Raw genomic sequence first — 20,669 nt, 5'->3', positions numbered from 1 at the left:
AGAGTTTCTTAGTAACTGCACTTCTGTTGATTTTTAATTTTAACAAGACGATCAAGAATTTTACATTAAAATACTAGATTTTTGAAAAAAATGTGAAAATAAATTTACACCAAAATAACACCAGCTGGTGTGGTCTCTTATTGAAGCTGGACGGGTGTTAAACCATTGATATTAACACCAACAAATATCAAATCAACACCATGTGGTGTCATTTTTTGATTTAACACCAGTACAGTGTCAAAATAACACCAGATACAGTGTCAAATTAACACCACGAAGTGTCAGGTGAACACTTTTCAACACCATCACAGTGCATTTTCAACACCTGTGGGTGTGGTCCTTTATTGAAGTTTGACCGGTGTTAGATTTAACACCCGTGGTGTTAAATCTAACACCGATGTTTTTACAGTGTAGTGTCAAGCTCGCGAATCTTATTTTTGCCTTGTGTCTATAGCTCGTGGACCGTAACGCTCGTGGGCCCATCTTACATGATGTTAAGCTCATAGGCCTTGTCCACTTCGTGTGTATAGCTCGGTTGTGTGCCTCGTGAGTTGTGTAACTCGTGGACCGAATGATTTTCGGGTTGTATGACTCATGGGCGTTGTGTTTGTGACATGCACCCACGTATAACTAATGGGCGAAGACGGATTTGGATTAAGGGACACAAAGGATTAATGACGCACACCTGTATCTTATCAATGCCAATGACTTTGGTCATCCATTTTCAGTATTCGCATTAGACAGGCAATGATTTGTATGTAGATCAGATAAAAATGGAATTTGCAAAGTCACTTCATGGAAACGTTTGATATACTGAACTAACATTATAGAATAAGATAGCAAATAAAGGAAGCGAAAACCACTCGTAAATTTATTTGATTAAGAAATCAATCAAATCAATGAAAAGAAACCATGGATAATTATGTTATCATTGATCGAAAATGTATACCGCATGATCTTACTTAAAGCAACCGACTTCATCAAGGAAAGGAGAGAGAGAGAGAAAAAAAAGAACGCGCGAAGAATGACAAAAACGTATGCGGGACCTTCTCAATGACGGGCAAGTGTGTAACGTTATACACAAAACAGATTGCGGGGGATTGTATTGGAGAGATACCGTCCTTGTGGGTAAATTGATGCCGTCAAATCCAAGGAGTCAAAAAAAAAGAAGAAGGAATAAATACTGTTAAGAAATAGAGAGCTATATAGTTACGACGGCAAAACGCACAGCGAAAGAAACCGATATGATATTCGAATACGAGACGCGAAATTAAGGTCGCATAGCAAAATAAGGTAGACTTAAAGGAAATTAGAAGACGCCATCGAAACACCGATTTGAGGTATAAAGCATCAAGTGACGGCCGCTCGCAATATGTGAGGGTCAACGTACTATACATAATATTGTAATTCCTAATTATCTTAAAGGCACTTTACGTGAAGTAAATTATACACATTTGAGCTAAGTGGAAAGATGTTTCAACATCGCTAACTCTTGCTGTGACCACGGGCCTGATACAGCCCATTAATTATCACGCGTTTGTGCAAGTCGGCAGCAAAAAAGCAAGTATGGTGTATACATTTCATTCGGCCGATTAGTCTGCTTGTTTTAATGGGAAAAATGGGGAGTTGTCGATGAATAATAATCGCAGAGGGGGGATTTAAAATGCTCCAGCTTTGTACTTAAATGGCGTATCTCTATCAGAAACATTCACCTCGCATTTACGATATTACAGACTAAGTAACTTACTTCAACTGACACAAGTAGCCTTTCCCTTGTGAACACCGGGGGTTTTATCTCAAGACTGTTCTTGTTGATGATGGAAAATTATAATCCTAGATATGTGACATAATTATGTGCAAATAATGGCAGTATTTGTGTCTATCTGTGACAGTATTCTTTTAACCCAAAATGACACGTGGATGTGTCTCTCACACAAAGTGTATTTCACTTACACTGCAAAAAGTCCGGTGTTAAATTTGAAACACCGAGCTGGTGTTAAATTTTCAGTGCTCATTTATGGTGTTAGATTAACACCTGTGGGTGTCATTTCAAAATATAAATTTGTTTTTAAATAGTTTCTTAGTTACTGCACTTCTTGTTGATTTTGAACTTCTACAAGACGATCAAGAATTTTCCGATAAAGTACTTGATTTTCGAAAAAATATGTAAACACATTTACGCCACAGTATCACCAGTTGGTGTGGTCTCCTATTGAAGCTGGACGGGTGTTAAACCATTGCAATTAACACCACCGATATCAAATCAACACCATGCGGTGTCATTATTGAATTAACTCTAGCGCAGTGTCAAAAACATCACCAGATACATTGTCAAATTAACACCACGAAGTGCCAGGTGAACACTTTTCGACACCATCACAATGCATTTTCTACACCTGTGGGTGTGGTCCTCTATTGACACTTGATCGGTGTTAGATTTAACACCCATAGTGCTAAATCTAACACCGGTCGATATTTTTACAGTGTATGATCCTGATAATACATTGTCTTGCGTGATGATGTAACACTGTGTATGACATTAATACATTGTCAATGATGATTTTACTGCTGTAAAAGTCCTGATCCTTGTCAATATTCATGATGTGAGGTAAATTCTTATTTTAACAAATTTCCACTTTGTTTAACATCGGTATATTGCATTGTTGTACGACACGCACACGGAGAATTCTCATGGAAGAATTGTTATTGAGTTATCGCACGAGGATAAAATTTGACAGACTTACATTTGCAATTACACCGAATTTTAGTGTACTCCTGTGTACAGATAGGAAATCAGTAATTATTGTCAAGGTACTGTATTATTAACACGTAACTAGAACGCTGTATAGAAGACTCGGGTTTTGCGCCAAAACCAACCGCCTGTATACGAATCGAATCAACTGTCCGGCATTACAGACATAGCGCAGATTACTGACCTTGGCGTGGTGTGGCGGACATGGGTCACTGCAGTACGACCTGGTCATCGTCGTCGAGCCATTGTTCCACATCATCATGGAGTCGTTCATGGTCAGTAAGCCGTCTTGCCAGTCTCCCACAGTTACGTAACCAAACTGACCGTCGTCCAGTCGTTGGAAACTGTAAATGTCGTATCTACGAATTCAATTTCAATTTAAATGTTAATCTATTTCCGCAAAGGCTTTTCTTTTTCAAGAATACAATGTACAAACGGAAAAAAAAAGAATAGCACATGCTCATAAACAATAAAAGTCATGTTCACACAAAGAATGAAACTGCATGACTGGAATGGTCCGTCAGTCAACATTTGGGGAAGCATCCATTCCATTGTTTTGAAATTGAATGCATCAACAAGCGTTTTCTATCAATATTGCAAAATACCAGGCTTGCTGCCATGCGGCTGAGCTGGCAAGCACCATTTATACGGATTGCATGAATAACCATCACATCACAGATGCTCATCTCAGTGAATCTAAGATATGCATGTTATCACCTTTTTGATTGTTTTTTGTTTTGTTTGTTTGTTTGTTTTTTATTTACGCTCAAAATGAGACTATACAAACGGGCTTATTGGTTAAAGTAGGGGGTCATACTCGTCTATCGGTAATCGTTACAACATTGTGGTATCGTCATGACGAATAGAGGTCATGCATATATGCATTTTATCCATCGATTACCTGCCGGGAGGGTCTCCGTTAGCGTCGAACTTGATGTGGTCGCCGGACACGCCCAGGAAGGAGACGTTGAAGAGGACGTCGAGCAGAACGCGCCCGTCAATGGGTAGCATCCCCGGACAGAGCCCGACAGCGCCCTCACCGCAGATCTTCTGCTGTAGATAGTGCAAGCCGTAGGCCACCGCGTAGATGGCGTTCACTACGAAGCTCATTTTCGTGTCCTGGTCGTAATTGAGTTCATTCAAGGCTTCCTCGCCTAAAAGAGAGAGAGAAAAAAAATAAAAGGGGGATATCAGCTCAGTGTAGGATTAAAGCCTGATCTGGGGCAAAGGGCTTTGGCTATCAAACTACTGAAAAAGAAAACAGCTATGGTTTTTGTACTTCTGTGACACAAGAAATTAGGTTTAGAAAGTAGCTATCATCTTCGAGTCGTCATCCTAAAGTATTTGAATAGAGATAATTATATCTTGCTGCATATTTGACACAGTAATAGTATTTGCAATTGCATTCGTAAGAGCAGAGGTATAAACTAATCAAGGACTGCGGGAAAAAAGCAACAACAAGGTAATTCTCATCGGTCTTCTAAATATAAATTGTTTAATTCTTCCAAAAAAACAAACAACAACAACAACGAAAGAACAGTAACAAAGCTGGAAAAAAAGAACTGGTTTCGCAACGGTAACGACGGTATGGAGTTTGCATACACAGCTTTTCAATAACGTCTTTCACATGGGAAATAAAGCCACAAGCCGTTTTGTTAAATGTTTCCTTGCAAATGTGATGCAATGCATGTAATGACGTGGAAATACTTTTTTGACATGCTATGGAATTGATTAATTTCATGGACAATTTTCTCCTACTTACAACAAATGTACCCTTTTATAATGACATTTGATATTTCAGAATGACAAAATGAAAAGTCACCAACACGAAGCAAACGTTATGATTTATGACTTGAATTCTTGTACGATAGCAGATGAATATGTTCATTGAAAGAGAAAAGTATACGTGGGTTCTGCGGAGGTCGTATGATTTATCATGTTTTCAAAAGTCAAACGAAAACTCATCCATATTTCAACATGTTCAGGCATCAGACGTCAGCCATTTGTCAGCAGGGACATGGCGGACGTGCTTGAAGTCAGTGCTCTCAGAATCCATCGCAAACTGGGCTAAACGCCATTTTTAAACACTTTAAAGTAAGTCCATTATCAGATAGAGCAAAATTAAACCTTTCCCTTATACCTCATCCCAACATATCAAGAATATTCTTGAAATTTTGACTAGATATATCCCGTCTTTTCTTATCGTTTTGTTTGCTTTTTAGAATCTTTAATCGCAAATATCTCAACTTATAACAAGAATGAAGCTAGCTCGTTTTGCAATAAAACTCTTCATTTAAAAACGTTTCGAAGGTGATTATTGATAATAAGACAGTGGTCTTTTCAAGACATCTGGGCTTTGCTGAACATGGTATTGTGATTCCACCCGGTTGATTTCTCGGACGGAAGCCTATATCGCGAACATGGAGAGATTGAGAGGGAGTGAACAAATCTAAAAAGATCACACTTTCCCGTTGGGGGGGGGGGGGGGGGGGGGGGCTTGTAGATTAGACCGAACATTCATTGATGTTATCGTCAGCATCTCCATCTGCGAGAATGAGTGTCGCGCCAAAAACAGTTGTACGCCCTACAACACATTGCACCGAGAATGTTGCCTTGGAATTTCAACGGAGACGTCATCTTTGCCGTAACAGTCAACACACGACCACGATGACGTGACTATCTTATTGTCCCTCGGATAGGACATAAAATGGAGGTCCCGTGTGTGAGAAAGTCACAACTCATGCACGTAAAAGATCCCGCTTCATTCATTCATCGCAAGGAGCAGGGTATTTAACCCGGTGAAGTGGTCCCGCCTCACATCCAACTGGACCCCATGGAAGACCAGATTAGTGTCGCTGAATATAGGCTATCCAGCCATCTTTTCAGATTTTTCAAGCAATCAAATGTTCGAGACAAAAACGACGAGGCTCAATGAAATTCGATTTATAGTCTTTTAGCTGCCACTGTGCATTTCATTACCAATGGCTTGAATCATTTCTTCTTCTTTTTTCAGACAATTGGCCACTTGTTTTAAGAATTATCTCTCTTTCAGCACGAGTATACAGATTTAATATACTCACATTAAACCTTCTTTTTTAGTATGTTTATAAATCAATGTGTTAAAAACGTTAGAATATTCTACTTAACAGCTCTGCTTTCAACCGCAACGAGGAGGAAAGAAGCGTTAATTCACGATATGCAAGCCAATAAAGTTATCGTATTGAGAACGATCAGTGTATTTCGCTTAATCGGATTTGACACATGTAGGTCAATTCAAACATGTGCAGCGATGCCGTAATATTTGCTCAGTTATCACGCTGTCATGCGCAATCCATTTAAGCTAAAGGGACATTTCAATGACAAACAGAACGAAAGGCCCTGTCTCAACATCGCTTAGATGCAATAAAATTATTTACATGCATACACGGATACGAATATCTTTCATAGCCTTACAGAATCTTAATCCAGACCTTTTCCAGACATTATCTGATTGGTAGCTAATTGTCTTGATACCTTTTAGCTTGTCCCCACTAATGAGCTTCTTATGAAATAATTTGGTGGTGGATAGAACTACGTCAGGAGATTCTAAGCCCTCGTGCCTAGATGAAATTAATTCAGTTCAGTTTCAGTTCAGTGACATTTATTTCCAGCAGATATAGATATATGCATATGTACATATATATTTATTATTGGAAAAAAAATACAATTATGTTTTCTCCATGTGTTACTCATTTTCACATGTACCTTGTTAATCTACGTTTCTGCAATTATTACAAATATGTTCTGCTTATTCATTGTATATCATTTCTCTGTTTATTTGATTGAAATGAAAATAAATTTGAATCTTGAATCTTGAATATAATATATAGGTAGAGGTAACAATGCAATCAATTTGGACAATCACTGTCATGCTGAGGGCACATCTCTAGAAGTAAAAAACAAAACAAAACAAAACAAAACTTGTGACGAGTGTGCCCTTACATAAACGAATTATTATATGCTGTAACGTTTTTGGTATCATAATAAATTGAGATACAAAACCGAGGTACAATGGTGTACTAGGGACAATAACAGAGACAGAGACAGATGAAGATATCTTCCCCTCCTTTCCCCGATCTTAGCCCCCCTTCCGCCCCCCCCCCCCCCATCTCTCTCCTCGGAGGAAAAAAACACCTGATAAACACACTCTCTGATTCAATAACCACCTGCCGGGGTCATCCCACGAGACCGACAACCACGAGTCATGAGTCACAGAGTCCATGACTTCGACACTAGGCAAATAAGGCCCACGAGTTCGACACTAGTCAAAAAAAGGTCCACGAGTTCGACACTAGTAAAAAAGAGTCCACGAGTTCAACACTAGGCAAATAAAGCCCACGAGTTCAACACTAGGCAAATAAAGCCCACGAGTTCGACACTAGTCAAAAAAGGTCCACGAGTTCGACACGAGTAAAAAAAAAAGTCCACGAGTTCAACACTAGGCAAATAAGGCCCACGAGTTCGACACTAGTCAAAAAAGGTCCACGAGTTCGACACAAGTCAAAAAACAAAGTCCACGAGTTCAACACTTGGCAAATAACGCCCACGAGTTCGACACTAGTAAAGAAAAAAGTCCACGAGTTCGACACTAGGTGAAAACGGCCCACGAGTTCGATATTACATCACGGGCTTAACGTGTCGGTCTCGTGGTCCTTGTTTGCTAATAACGTGTCGAACTCACAGGCCTCGTTTGCCTAGTGTTGAACTCATGGGCTTTATTTGCTCTAATAGTGTCAAACTCATGGGCAGCATGACTCGTGGGTCTCGAACTCGTGACATGCACCCAGGATGCGCCCATTGATCCCATCCATATAGAGCGTGGAGATCGAAGGACTAAGTACTACAATTTTGTTCCTGCTCTTAATTGCTTCTCTTCGCATTTTCTTCATATTCTAGCAATGTCGTCTTTCCTATTCCGTTATTCTTGGGTTAACAACAGTGCTGACTTTAAACGTAGTAGATTGTCATACACAGATGTGTACAAACAATTCTCCCCCCCCCCCCCCCTTTCTTTCCATTTTCACATTACCACTGACTACAGCGACACTACCTTGACCAATGACAGCGTACTCTCCTTCGTGAAGCGGGGGTGGAATTGGCTGCATTTGACTATACTCGTACTCTGTCACTGTCACTGTCATATAGCTTACTTGGATTCCATGACAAATAGTGTAGTCCCCCCCCCCCCCTTGTTCTCGCATGATGTTTGGCGAGCGTGTCCCATCAAAGCCGCCAAAAATCCGTAAAGCATATCCACATCGATCCGATGACTAAATCGAGCGCAACTTCAACAGATATCTCGTCAATTTCTGGACCAAATTCAGGGGATAAAATAGTTTGCAAGGAAAGCAAAGCGCAAATGACAGACGGATGATTCAGGTTTACGTACCGAGGAAGAGCTTATGAGTTCTTCTTTAGAGTCTCGATATTGTGATTTCTTTACGGAGATGAAATTATCACTTATTGTCCTGTATTTTATGAGGAAAATTGTACACGTACCTTAAAATTATATTGTATACTGAGATGATCGTCATGAGTTCTTTTAAAGTGAAACAAAAAAAAATTCACAACATTTGAGTATTTTTTTTAATTGGCTTGTAAATTGATATATTCTGGCAAATTCTTATCACGGGGCAAGGTGTTCGTTGAGGAGAAAACTCTCAGGTGTGTGGTTTATGACGTCCGTCCCTCAATCCACGGGTCATATATACGGAAGGGACATCAAGCCGTCCGTGCAGTGATTACAACAGAGTGTTCATTGCCTCCTTAGGGTGGGATTTCACGGAGCACGCGAACGATTTGCGAAGGACGCGAATGGCAAAATCCAGCATTCGTATATTAGTCTGCAAAAGATCGCCAAACGAACGTGAGGGTTCGGAAGCGTCGTCAATTGTTCGCGAATGTCGTTTTTACTTCGGCGATGATTTCAAAAAAGTTTGAAAATTTTTGCGAACCTTTTCCGCACACTTGGTCGTGATTTGCTCGTGAATTGTTCTCGAAAGTGTCTTTAAAGCCTCGTCATATGCGCAAGACCTTCGCAAGACACGCGCGATGTTCGCAAAATGTTCGTAAACCCCAAACAGACTCCGAAACTTTGGAGAATGTCTCGCGTATGTTACGCGAAATCTGCGAAGTTTTTCCGATCATTTTACGACGTAATCGCAAACTGTTCGCGTACCTTTTGAGACATTCTCGCGAACGTTTGGCGCACGTTTGGGGATGTATGACCTATACGTTTTCTACAAATAAAAATCGTACCATATATCTAAACATCAAACAATCATTAACAACTACAGTAACAAAAGAAATTAAAGACTACCAAAGAAAAAGACATGTTTGATATTAAAAAAAAATAAAAAAAAATCGCAGAATACACTTGATATCAATCTAAAGTATGCAAAATTTCATTTGAACTGTATATAGAGATTATGTGTCGGAGGAACTGCAAAAAAAAAGTGAAATGCTTTACTAGTGGAGATAGGTCCTAGGAAAAAAAAAATGTAGGCAAGCACACGATAGAGAAATGAGAGAAAAAGAAAGGAGAATAGAGGAACGAAAAAAAAAATCAACTTAAAGGTGCATGCTGAATGGTCCCCGTGTTTTAGTCAAATGCGTACGCGGGCGCACGGCGCAAGTTTCCTATAGAGACCTACGCTATCGACTTCTTTTGGCGCTTACGCTTTGGCCCACTTTCCCGAGTCCGAAGAAGTCCGATTCACTGTAGTCAGTGGTCCGATCACAGTTCGGCTTATGATTCGGCTGAGGGGGATGACAGCTTTAGCAAACTTCTTTTGTGATATCATAATAACAAGCACATATGCACGCACCCTGGCATTACTACAGACTGCGCGATGCGCAGAGAAGACAACAAAGGCAACGTTACTTAGCAACACCTACGCACTTTACTCTTGATGACAGCTCTACTTCGGTAATCTTCGGCAGTATCATCAACAGCGCCATCTACACTACCGGGACTATGCCCCTTTAAGACAGCTTCCACCACTCCTTGGGTACATTTTCTCCCATGATTATTGAACATTTTTCGTTGTTCGCATTTCCGTCGCGTGTTCTTCGTGTACGTAACATGCTGTACTTTAGCAATGATACACACGACATTCGCACATACGTCGTGGAAACATCGCGCAAATTGCGCAAGAATAGTTTTCGGCTTCATTGTCGGAACACATTCGGAGAAAAACTTTTCCGAATGTTGGATTTTGTCATTCGCGTCCTTCGCAAATCGTTCTCGTGCTCCGTGAAATCCCACCCTTGGGATTTCACGGAGCACGCGAACGATTTGCGAAGGACTCGAATGACAAAATCCAACATTCGGAAAAGTTTTTCTCCGAATGTGTTCCGACAATGAAGCCGAAAACCATTCTTGCGCAATTTGTGCGAAGTTTCCACGACGTATGTGCGAATGTCGTGTGTATCATTGCTAAAGTACAGCATGTTACGTACACGAAGAACAAGCGACGGAAATGCGAACAACGAAAAATTTTCAATAATCATGGGGGAAAATGTACCCAAGGAGAGGTGGAAGCTGTCTTGAGTTGATTTTTTTTTCTTTCCTCTATTTCTCCTTTCTTTTTCTCTCATTTCTCTATCGTGTGCTTGCCTACATTTTTTTCCATAGGACCTATCTCCTCTAGTAAAGCATTTGATTTTTTTGCAGTTCCCCCAACACATAATCTCAATAATTCAAATGAAATTTTACATACTTAAGATTAATTGTAAGTGTATTCTGCGATTTTTTTTTTTTTTTTGGTATATCAAACAATTTTTTCTCTTTGTTAGTCTTTAATTTCTTTTGTTACTATAGTTGTTCATAATTGTTTGATGTTTAGATGTATGCTACGATTTTTATTATTTTGTAGAAAGCATATAGGTCATACATCCCCCAAACGTGCGCTAAACGTTCGCGAGAATGTCTCAAAAGGTACGCGAACAGTTTGCGATTACGTCGTAAAATGATCGGAAAAACTTCGCAGATTTCGCGTAAAATACGCGAGACATTCTCCAAAGTTTCGGAGTCTGTTTGGGGTGTCACGAAGATTTTGCGAACATCGCGCGTGTCTTGCGAAGGTCTTGCGCATATGACGAGGCTTTAACGACACTTTCAAGAACAATTCACGAGCAAATCACGACCAAGTGTGCGGAAAAGGTTCGCAAAAAATTTCAAACTTGTTTGAAATCCTCGCCGAAGTGAAAACGACATTTGCGAACAATTGACGACGCTTCCGAATCCTCACGTTCGTTTGGCGATCTTTTGCAGACTGAAATATATACGAATGCTGGATTTTGCCATTCGCGTCCTTTGCAAATCGTTCGCGTGCTCCGTGAAATCCCACCCTTAGCAGCCACATCAAGCAAATCCTAATTTCAAGTTTGTGTGTGTTTGTGTGTGTGTGTGTGTGTGTGTGTGTGCGCGCGCGTGTGTGTCGTGTGCATGCATGCTGCGTGCGCGTGTGTATGCATATAATATGTGTGTGTGGATACATGTGCGCATGTGTGTTTGCCTGGGGATAACCTTGAACACACACACACACACACACAGACACTCACACACACAAAACCTTCTATCATTATGCGAACGTCTTGAACAGTACATGCAAGCCCCTGGGAGGCGGGGGTGCTGGGGGTGCTGCACCACCCCTGACTTTTTGAGCAGGTGGGCATAGCACCCCTGTGAAAAATAAAAGTTTGGGGTGCTTCTGCACCCCCAGCTTATATCTTTTTACAGGGAAAATTGCTTGTTTTTTTGACAGAAAATTGTCCAAATATTACACCCAAAGTGTGTACACCTGTATCGGATTGCTTAATTTCACTTCTGAAAATGCAAAATCCCCAAAACAAGCTTATAAGTGCAGATAGCACTACTAAAGCATTCCACTTGTCGCTAGATATTTTGCTTTTCCTACTTTTCTATTTTTTTTTATATATGCTACCAGAAGGGATCACTATATTGCTGAATTTCAAATCTAAAAATGCAGAAGTTCCCTCATTCAGGAGGAGGGTACCCCTTCAGGAGAGCGTCGATGGAGGGGGCAGCATATCATTTTGGCCAGAGCGGGTTGATAGATAGAGTTGCGACACTGGGGTACAAAGGTCACGTCAAATAGTTCCCCCTGATCGTCGATGTCGACGAATTGTTTCTACAGGGTTTTCACATAGGCGCGCAGTACCCGGACCCAGCGGCAGCGGTGAGATACCATTGTTGCTTGCGACGGGAGTGTGATTTGTTGAGAAAAATGTCCTGTTTTTACGGCAATCATGTAATCTTAATGAAGTAGAGAAAGGAGTACTTACTGTCGACGTCAAGGAAACGGATGCAAACAACCGGAAAGGATGAAATATTTTCAGAGTTGTTTTAACGCTCCTGGATGATGTTGATGGGCGAACGTCAAAATGTAAGGACGGAAATATCATGTAGTCCCACTCCTTTACAATTGTTGTTGTAATTCAAAATCCCGGGTTGTGGGTCTTTATTGTTGTTATGACGACGAGGGGAAGCTATTTTGCACTCTCGCGCAAAACCCATGCGCGGAGCGCGTAACTCTACTTTGCGCGAGCCACGGAGCAAAATAACAATGAATGCATTGTTTGCGTCATAATAGGGTACGCGGTTTTCTAAGGTCTTATCGACATCATACGACCACGGGGAACTATTTTGAGGGATTGACCAATCAGCGCGAACTTCCGGTGTCGCAACTCTATCTATCAACCCGCTCTGATTTTGGCCCCCTCCCCCCCCCCCCCCGTAATTTCCAAGATGTGGATTTTTTTTTTTTTTTTTTATTCGACACTGTCCCAATCTTCACCCAAAGTGTGCACCAGTCAATTCTGAAATGCTAAATCTCCCTCGTATTGGGGGGAAATACCCTCTCTCATGATATTTCCTTCCTATTCTAGAGTAATGCAAAAGCTTCCTTGTATGCAGGGGTGCGGGACAGTTGCCATGATATTACCCCCCCCCCCCCCAATGATTTTCGGGATGTTGGAGATTTTCTTGCTTTTTGTGATGGAAAATTGTCCAAATATTTCACCGAAACTGTGTAAGGCATTGTTGCAGTTCAATTCTGAAAATATAATGGGTGTACACCCCCTTCCACATCCTCCTTTGGTCCTTCCCATAAGATTGAATATCTCCGAATGATTCTTTCATCAAAAGATCTGTCATTTCTGTTCAAAAATGCAAAAGTTTCCTCGTGTGGGAATATAATATCCTCCTTTCATTTAGGCCCTAACCATTTCCCCGCTTTAGTTCCCCTACATATGTTCTATAGACGTAGTAGTAGTACACTTCGTGGATTGATAATTACCCTAATTCCACAGAAATGTGTTTGCGAGATAATGTCAATTGGATTCTAAAAATGCCTCAGTTTCCTCGTATTAAATAGCATCAATCCTGGAATAAAAATATTGGGTGGGAGCTATGCAAACTAACCACTTTGCCCCCACCTTCTCCCCCCCCCCCCCCCAAAAAAAAAAAAAAAAAAAAAATCCCCACGATGCGGATTTTTTTTTTTTTTTTTTTTTTTTAGAAACTGTCCAGATACTTCACCAAAAGTGCACAAGATCGTTTAATTTCAATTCTGAAAATGGAAAATGCCCCTAGTGTGGGAGGGATACCCCTCCCACACCCTCCCTGTTAAGCCAACTTCCATCCACTTAGTAGACTTTTGAAATCGACACTTTCTGAATATTTCATCAAAAAGTGCGCACCAGATCTGTCACTTCAATTTAAACAAATCCAAAAGTTCCAAAATTTGGGAAGGGGATATTCGCTTTCAGTTTACCTTTATTCCCTTACTACATTTAGTATGGCTATGCTTCTTTGTTTGACAGTTTTTCAAATACTCCATCATAAATGACTATATATAATTGTGTATACACAGACAATACTATTTTCATTTCAATCCTTAAAATACAAAGGTATTCTCAAATGGGAGGGGTTAGGAGACACCCCCTTCTAAAACCCTCCCCCTTGCTGTATTAGCCTCCACCCCTTGCATTGATTATGGCTACATTACGTATTAAATCAAAAGTGTGCGCCAAAAATTCCACATCTTTGAATCACAATCATAAAGTTGCAAAAGCTCTCTCATGTAGGAAGGGGATCCATCCTCCCACATCCTTCCCCCGCTTGGTCTCCCTCAATAGATGACTTACTACACTTGTCTGATACAAATTCCAGGATATTCCACCTAGATTTTGCATCAGATCATTGTACATTGTTTTTCAATTCTAAAAATGCAAAAGCTCCGTGGTGCGGGAGGGGGCTATAGTACCCCTCCCAACCTCGCCTCCTCAACTTCCATACATTAAAAATTTATTACACAGTGATGATGCACATGCAGAACAAGAGCTGATTATACCCCGATTTAATGGTCATTCACATTTCTGTGAATAATTATTTTTCATACTTTTTTTTTTTAAATTAAACCAAAAGTGTGCACCAGATGGCTGAATTTCAGGTCTGAAATTTCAAAATCTCCCTCACGTGGGAGGGGGATACCCCCTCCCACACCCTCCCCTTTATGTCCCCTTCCATGAACTTATACAAAGTGAAGATACACAAACACGAACTCTGATACAAATTTCGAAATATTCCACCAAGAGTGTGCATGAGATCATTGTATTTCAATTCTAAAAATGCAAAAGCCCAATCGTGTGGAAGGGGCCAGGCTACCCCTCCCATCCTCGCCCCATCAACTTCCATACAGTTATTACACAGTGATGACGCACACGCAGAACAAGAGCTGATCATACCCTGATTTAATGGACATTCACATTTTAAGTCTTTCATACTTTTTTTTTCTTTAATTTCACCAAAAGTGTGCACCAGATCGCGTAATTTCAGGTCTGAAAATCCAAAATTTCCCTTGTGTGGGAGGGGGATATCCCCTCCCGCAGCTCCCCCCTTAGGCCCCTTCCATGGACTTATACAAAGTAAAGACCAGAAACGATTATCTGATACAAATATGGGGATAGTCCACCAAGATTGTGCATCATATCGTTGTAATTAAATTCTACGAATGCAAAAGCTCCGTCGCATGGTAGCCACCTCCCATCCCCACCTCATCAACTTCCATACAGTTATTTCACAGTGATGACGCATACACGGAACAAGAGTTGATTGTATCCCGATTTATTGGTCATTCACATTTCTGTGAATATATTTTAATACACTTTTTAAGAAATTTCACCAAAAGGTGTGCACCAGATCGCTGAATTTCAGGTATGAAAATTCAAAATCTCTCCCACACCTTCCCCCGTAGGTCCCCTTCCATGGACTTATACAAAGTGAAGACCCACACACGAACATAGTCCACGAGTATTCACTTTTTTTTCTTTGATTGAAGAATTTCAAAATTTACCACATAAAGTGTGTTGAATTTCACAAAGAGTGCAAAAGTTTCCTTGTGTGGTAGGGGGCTTTCTCACCCTCGTTTCGATGTCCCCATCCCCTCCCTTCACCTTCCCTGCTCCCCCTCCCCCATATACTGAAACGCTGCTAATATGGTCCGGCAACCGAACGGGTGGGTCAGGGGTTCAGCACCCCTGTGAAAAAAGTCGCTCCCAGGGGCCCGAGTACATGAAAATTACATGAAAATGAACTGTTGAATTGTGTTGGAATTTCATTCCACCGTGATGATGTAATCGTTTGCTTTTTACATCGACAGATAACATCATGGTTGTCTTTTTCCCCTCCACTGTAAAAACATCGGTGTTAGATTTAACACCATGGGTGTTAATTCTAACACCGATCAAACTTCAATAAAGGACCACACCCACAGGTGTAGGAAATGTATTGTGACGGTGTTAAAAAGTGTTCACCTGGCACTTCGTGGTGTTAATTTGACACTGTGGCTGGTGATATTTTTGACACTGCGCTAGAGTTGATTCATTAATGACACCGCATGGTGTTGATTTGATATTGGTGGTGCTAATTGCAATGGTATAATACCCGTCCAGCTTCAACAGGGGACCACACCAACTGGTGTTACTGTGGTGTAAATGTGTTTACACATTTTTTTTTTTCAAAAATCAAGTACTTTATCGGAAAATTCTTTATCGTCTTGTTGAAGTTCAAAATTAACAAGAAGTGCAGTAACTAAGAAACTATTCAAAAAAACAATATTAGATTTTGAAATGACACCCAGAGGTGTTAATCTAACACCATGAATGAGCACCGGAAATTTAACACCAGCTCGGTGTTTCATATTTAACACCGGACTTTTTGCAGTGCACAATTAGTGTTGTACACCAACATCAATGTTGTCCATAACAATGCCATTGCAGAACAAATAGATAAGCTGAACAGCTTATCTATTTATCTATTGAGGAATACTTTGAATATTACTCAATCTACTTATTTGTAATGACGTCATGGTAAACGTGAATATTGAAAACAAACTTTCTTCCTAAGATAAGCACTCCCCCCAATGATTAAGACAAAATCATTCAAATCGTAAAATATCTCTTTAATCCACTTGTTTTCTACTGACTGCGCTCGAAAAATATCGGCATGTCTCCTAATAACAGGTAACTTATTACAGCTACTCCTGCCTCCCGTTTTTTCAGATCAAATCTGAAGTAGTTTCGTGATTTATTTTTTTTTTAATTTTCATCATCCAGCACATGTACTTGATTATAATGCCACGTTTATTGTGGGTTCACACAGAGCGTGCTGCGACGATTGCAGAAATAGAGTATTAGTAACTGTAATATTTGTAGCATCAGTAGTAGCAATACAGTCTGTTATAGTAAACTAAGAATTATTGATGCTGGTAATAGTAAGAAAAAGAAAGAAGGAAAGATTTAGAGTTCTAATATTCTTGTAGTGCTCACAATCGTCATTTGAAAAGATTTTTTCCTACCGGCTACAAAAGATTTAGTGCATGGACAAAGGTGAATTTGTTGCTTACGACTACTGTATACGAGGAGGTTCCATACTAGAAATATTGCCCGGAGTAGACTGTCAAAAAAGGGACTCTATGTAAAGAAACGTGTATAATGTTTCATCCGCATTCTGCAGATTGGCATTTTGTCATTTTGGCGAGTTATGCTGCGTCGTCGCTCGGGCTTTTTTCGATTGCTCTGTCAATAGAAAGCCGAGGGAAAAAATAAGTTGTAACTGGAAGTCGGCCGATTTCCGGGGATAAGGCTACGGGGGATGATGGACATAAGTGAGAGGATTGGAGATTTTTGAAATGGCGGCAAATAAGAGCCTGGATGTCATAATTCGTAGGAGACTTTATGGCCCAGATAGAAGGATTAGGCAAATGGAAAGTGTCGTTTGAGGAAAAGAAAGATAGGAGAAAAAAAAAAAGAGAGAGTGCATGCAAGTTTGCTTCTTCCTTGTCGACATCAAAAGTTCGTGAAGAAGGGATGACGTAAGAACAGGCTAGCTCGGACCGTACTTTATATGGTCTGGGGAAAATCGGGTCACTTTAATCATATAGTACATGTAGTTATGTTGTTTCTCTCGTCGAGTAGGTTATTGGAGTTGTATGACTTTCTCAGAACAGGAACTTTCATCAATTTGGTTGCATGCTTCCCAGTGATATGAAGTCCCCCTTTTCTCCCCCCCCCCCTCTCTCTCTCTCTCTCTCTCCCTCTCCCTCATATCCTACACACACACACACACACACACACACACACACACACACGTTTCCTCACTCGCAGCTGTGTTAGAGTGTATTTCGCTTCACGCTACAAAATGATAATCACATTTGACTGACATCTCATTGACCAGATTTTCTTACGTGATCCGTGTACATCACTGATCACATTCTGTGTCTGTATTCTTTTTGTATTGTTTTGTTTTGGTTTTTTTTCTCACTCTCTGACAAAGCTTTCATTAACATCTTAATTCTGGACCTCGGCAAATTACTTGTTCATTTTCCCTTCTCCTGCAGTGGATTGACACTCAAACCGCCTATTCATCAGGCGCTCTGCTTCCTTCCTGGTTAGTTTATCAACGTACGTGATCTTGTAGATATTGTTGCATGAATAAAAATATGTTTCGTACAAGAAAAAAAAGACTCACGAGACTCATGACAGTACACCTTTGTAGTATCCCATAACCTCTACCAGGGCCACTTAGCGCCGCAGAAATGTTCCGCGGGGAAGTGAGGCGTGAGTTCTATTTGACTAGCGAGGCACCCCCTGTGTTTAATATATGTGTCCAAATAGCTGGTAGGAAACGACTCCAGGAACATTTGCAAACACTAAGCAGTTTGTCTCAATACGGTCAAGCCGGGTACATCTGCAAAAGCAAACTTCCTCCGCAGACGAGTCTCCATCTCTCCCTCTGTGCCATCATCTCTACCCCCCCCCCCTCTCTCTCTCTCTCTCTCTCTCTCTCTCTCTCTTTCATTCCCTCCGTCTTCGATACATCTTTTATCTCTCTCTCTCTTTTTCTCAGTGTTTATATTTCTCTCTCTCTCTCCAAAACCACCAATATCTCCCTCCATCTCTTACTGTCTCCAACGGTCTCTCCTGAATTCTTTCTCCCTTCCATCTTTATCTCTCGCAATATATGTTTCTCCCTTCTTTCTCAATATTATATTTCTCTCTCCCTCCAAAACTCCCAATATCTCCCCATCTCTCATTGTCTCTTATTCTTTCGTTCTCTCTTCTCTCTTCCATCTTTACCTTTCGCAATATACATTTTATATCCCTCCCCACATATTGACCAGTTGTTGGCATGTTTCCATCTCACCCTCTGCATCTCACAATCTCTCCATCCAATACATATTTTTCTCTCCCTCCAGTATCTCCCAATAACTTCCTCCATTATCCCTCACTGTCTCTCCTTCATTCCTTTCTCTTCCGTCTTTATCGCTCGCAATATATATTTCATATCTTTAGTATATCTTTCCATCTCACCCCTCCATCTCACAATCTCTTCATCCAATACATATTTTTCTCTCCCTCCATTATCTCCCTCCATCTCTCTCTTTCTCTCTCCTTCATCCTTTCTCTCTCCCACCTTTATCTTTCGCAACATACATTCAATCTATATATCCCTCCTCACGTATTGACATCTTTCAATCTCTCTATCTCCATCTCACAATCTCTCCAACCATCTCTCTCTCTCCTTCTTCATTCTCTTTCTATCTCTCTCTCTTCCATCTTTTATCTATCTATTAAAGATAGATAGATAAACAAGGAATTACAGGAATGGATTCCACATAACAAAGTTTCAAAGGAACTTGCATTGTCTCCACACTACCTCCATCTTGTCCGAGAGAGTTCATGTTTCCAGTCCACATCGTGGTAAATCGTGACTCTCTTCCAGGATTTAATGGTACCCCTCCCCTCCCAATAATGACTCTCTCCCCTTCTTCTCTCTACCATTCTCTCCTTATCTACTTTTCCTTTCTCTTTCTCATCTCATCTGTCATTTTCTTCCCATCCCCTCTCTCTGTAATCATCACTGGGCATCCCTATCGATCGAAAATCACTATCTCAGCTTCTTTTCATTATTTTGCATGACTATATCACATTTCACTTCATTTTATACCACTGTTATGCGTTTAGCTATTCTATTTCCAAATGCAAAACTACTTGTGGATACATTTCTACTTATAATCAAGCGTTGAATAGAAGGACTTACATATTTATAACAGAAAATCAATTACTTAGAGTTACGAAAATCAATACTTACAAACAACGACAGTGAACGATTTGAAATGTTTCCTTGTCTTGAAATGTCAACAAGTAGGCGGAGGAGAATATGATAGAATAGGATTATACAGTTTGGAAGCGGAGGACGACAACATGTTTATGTAACTTATCAAGGAATTCGTTTGGGGAAAATTACCCTCTTTTGTGTTTGCACATTCTAGGAACGAATCTCATTTATTACCTCATTTTTTTTCCTGCCAGTTGGGTAAACAGGGCAAGTATTCTTTTATTTCCTTTAATGCATGATATCGTCCACAATGCTGCCGAGAGATGACGTATGCTGCGACTGACGAGACCAATTTAACCCAACTGGATTACGATAAGCTCTGATAACATTGTGGCGTCAAGGACGAACGTGTATCACAATGGTCCTATAGATCAATGGAGTTTCTCTCTGCGTGCTGCAATGTGTTATGCTCTACGTTTTCCACATCCTTGTAACATGTTTGGCTATTTACAGCTCAAACAACATGTCCTGAGCGGAGAGAAAGGGTTACTTATCCAATGTTTAACTCGACGAAAGACAAAGAAAAGGGTTCTATGAATCCCTGGCGGTAATACAAACTAGCAAAGTTTAAAGCCAGGACGTTTGAGTTGCAACGGAATGTACGTGAGCCAAAGCGATCGCTTCCTGACTGGATGCCATATTTGTTTTTTAGGAAGGCAGCGCTGGGACTGTAAACGGATGACAGAATACCTTTAGGGGGGAAGCAAGAGGATACACCTTCCATCTTCACCCCCATCAAAGGAGCAATCGACAACTACTGGAAGAAATTGTCAGGTGATGTTTCCGACGGGGGTACCATTTTAGGCTGACGAGAACGAAACGTTTCGTGGGAGATTTCATAACCTATCAAATTGTCTTTGCTTTTTGTTTTTGCTTTGCTTTGTGTTTGTGTTTGTATTTGTGATTTGTTTGCTTTGCTTTTGTTTGGGGGGGTGGGGGGTAGGGGGAAGTAGGTCCATTTTCTTGACCAAAATTGCAATTGCTCGCTAGTCATCGTTGAACACCTTGATTTGACCTAGGAATACCTACCGAAAAGAGGCGTACGTTTTCTTTCTAGATCGTCTTCTGGTGATTCATGTAAGATGAACACACAGTAAACACTGGTCCCTGATCTACGGAGGATATGAAAGTAGGACTGGGGCACTTGTGTGTGTTTTTGTTTGAATTCTTACT

General features: G+C 40.6%; 1 protein-coding gene across 1 annotated transcript in view; it reads right to left on the bottom strand.

Annotated features, from left to right (window-relative positions):
* The window catches only part of LOC139728497 (metabotropic glutamate receptor 1-like), a 180,617-nt gene that overhangs the window by 13,711 nt on the left and 146,237 nt on the right, over positions 1-20,669 (bottom strand). The window contains exons 4-5 of the mRNA XM_071639436.1: positions 3,654-3,906; positions 2,937-3,111 (exon numbers count right to left, since the gene is read on the bottom strand). Coding sequence (XP_071495537.1) covers positions 2,937-3,111; positions 3,654-3,906 — 428 coding nt within the window. The remainder of the gene's footprint in view (positions 1-2,936; positions 3,112-3,653; positions 3,907-20,669) is intronic.

The sequence above is a fragment of the Diadema antillarum genome, unplaced genomic scaffold (assembly GCF_040938485.1).
Source record: "Diadema antillarum isolate AM-2024a unplaced genomic scaffold, OU_Dant_1.0 seq00000182_RagTag, whole genome shotgun sequence".
NCBI lineage: Eukaryota > Metazoa > Echinodermata > Echinoidea > Diadematoida > Diadematidae > Diadema > Diadema antillarum.
Note: the sequence above shows the minus strand (reverse complement) of the source record. Positions and strands in the feature narration are given on the sequence as shown.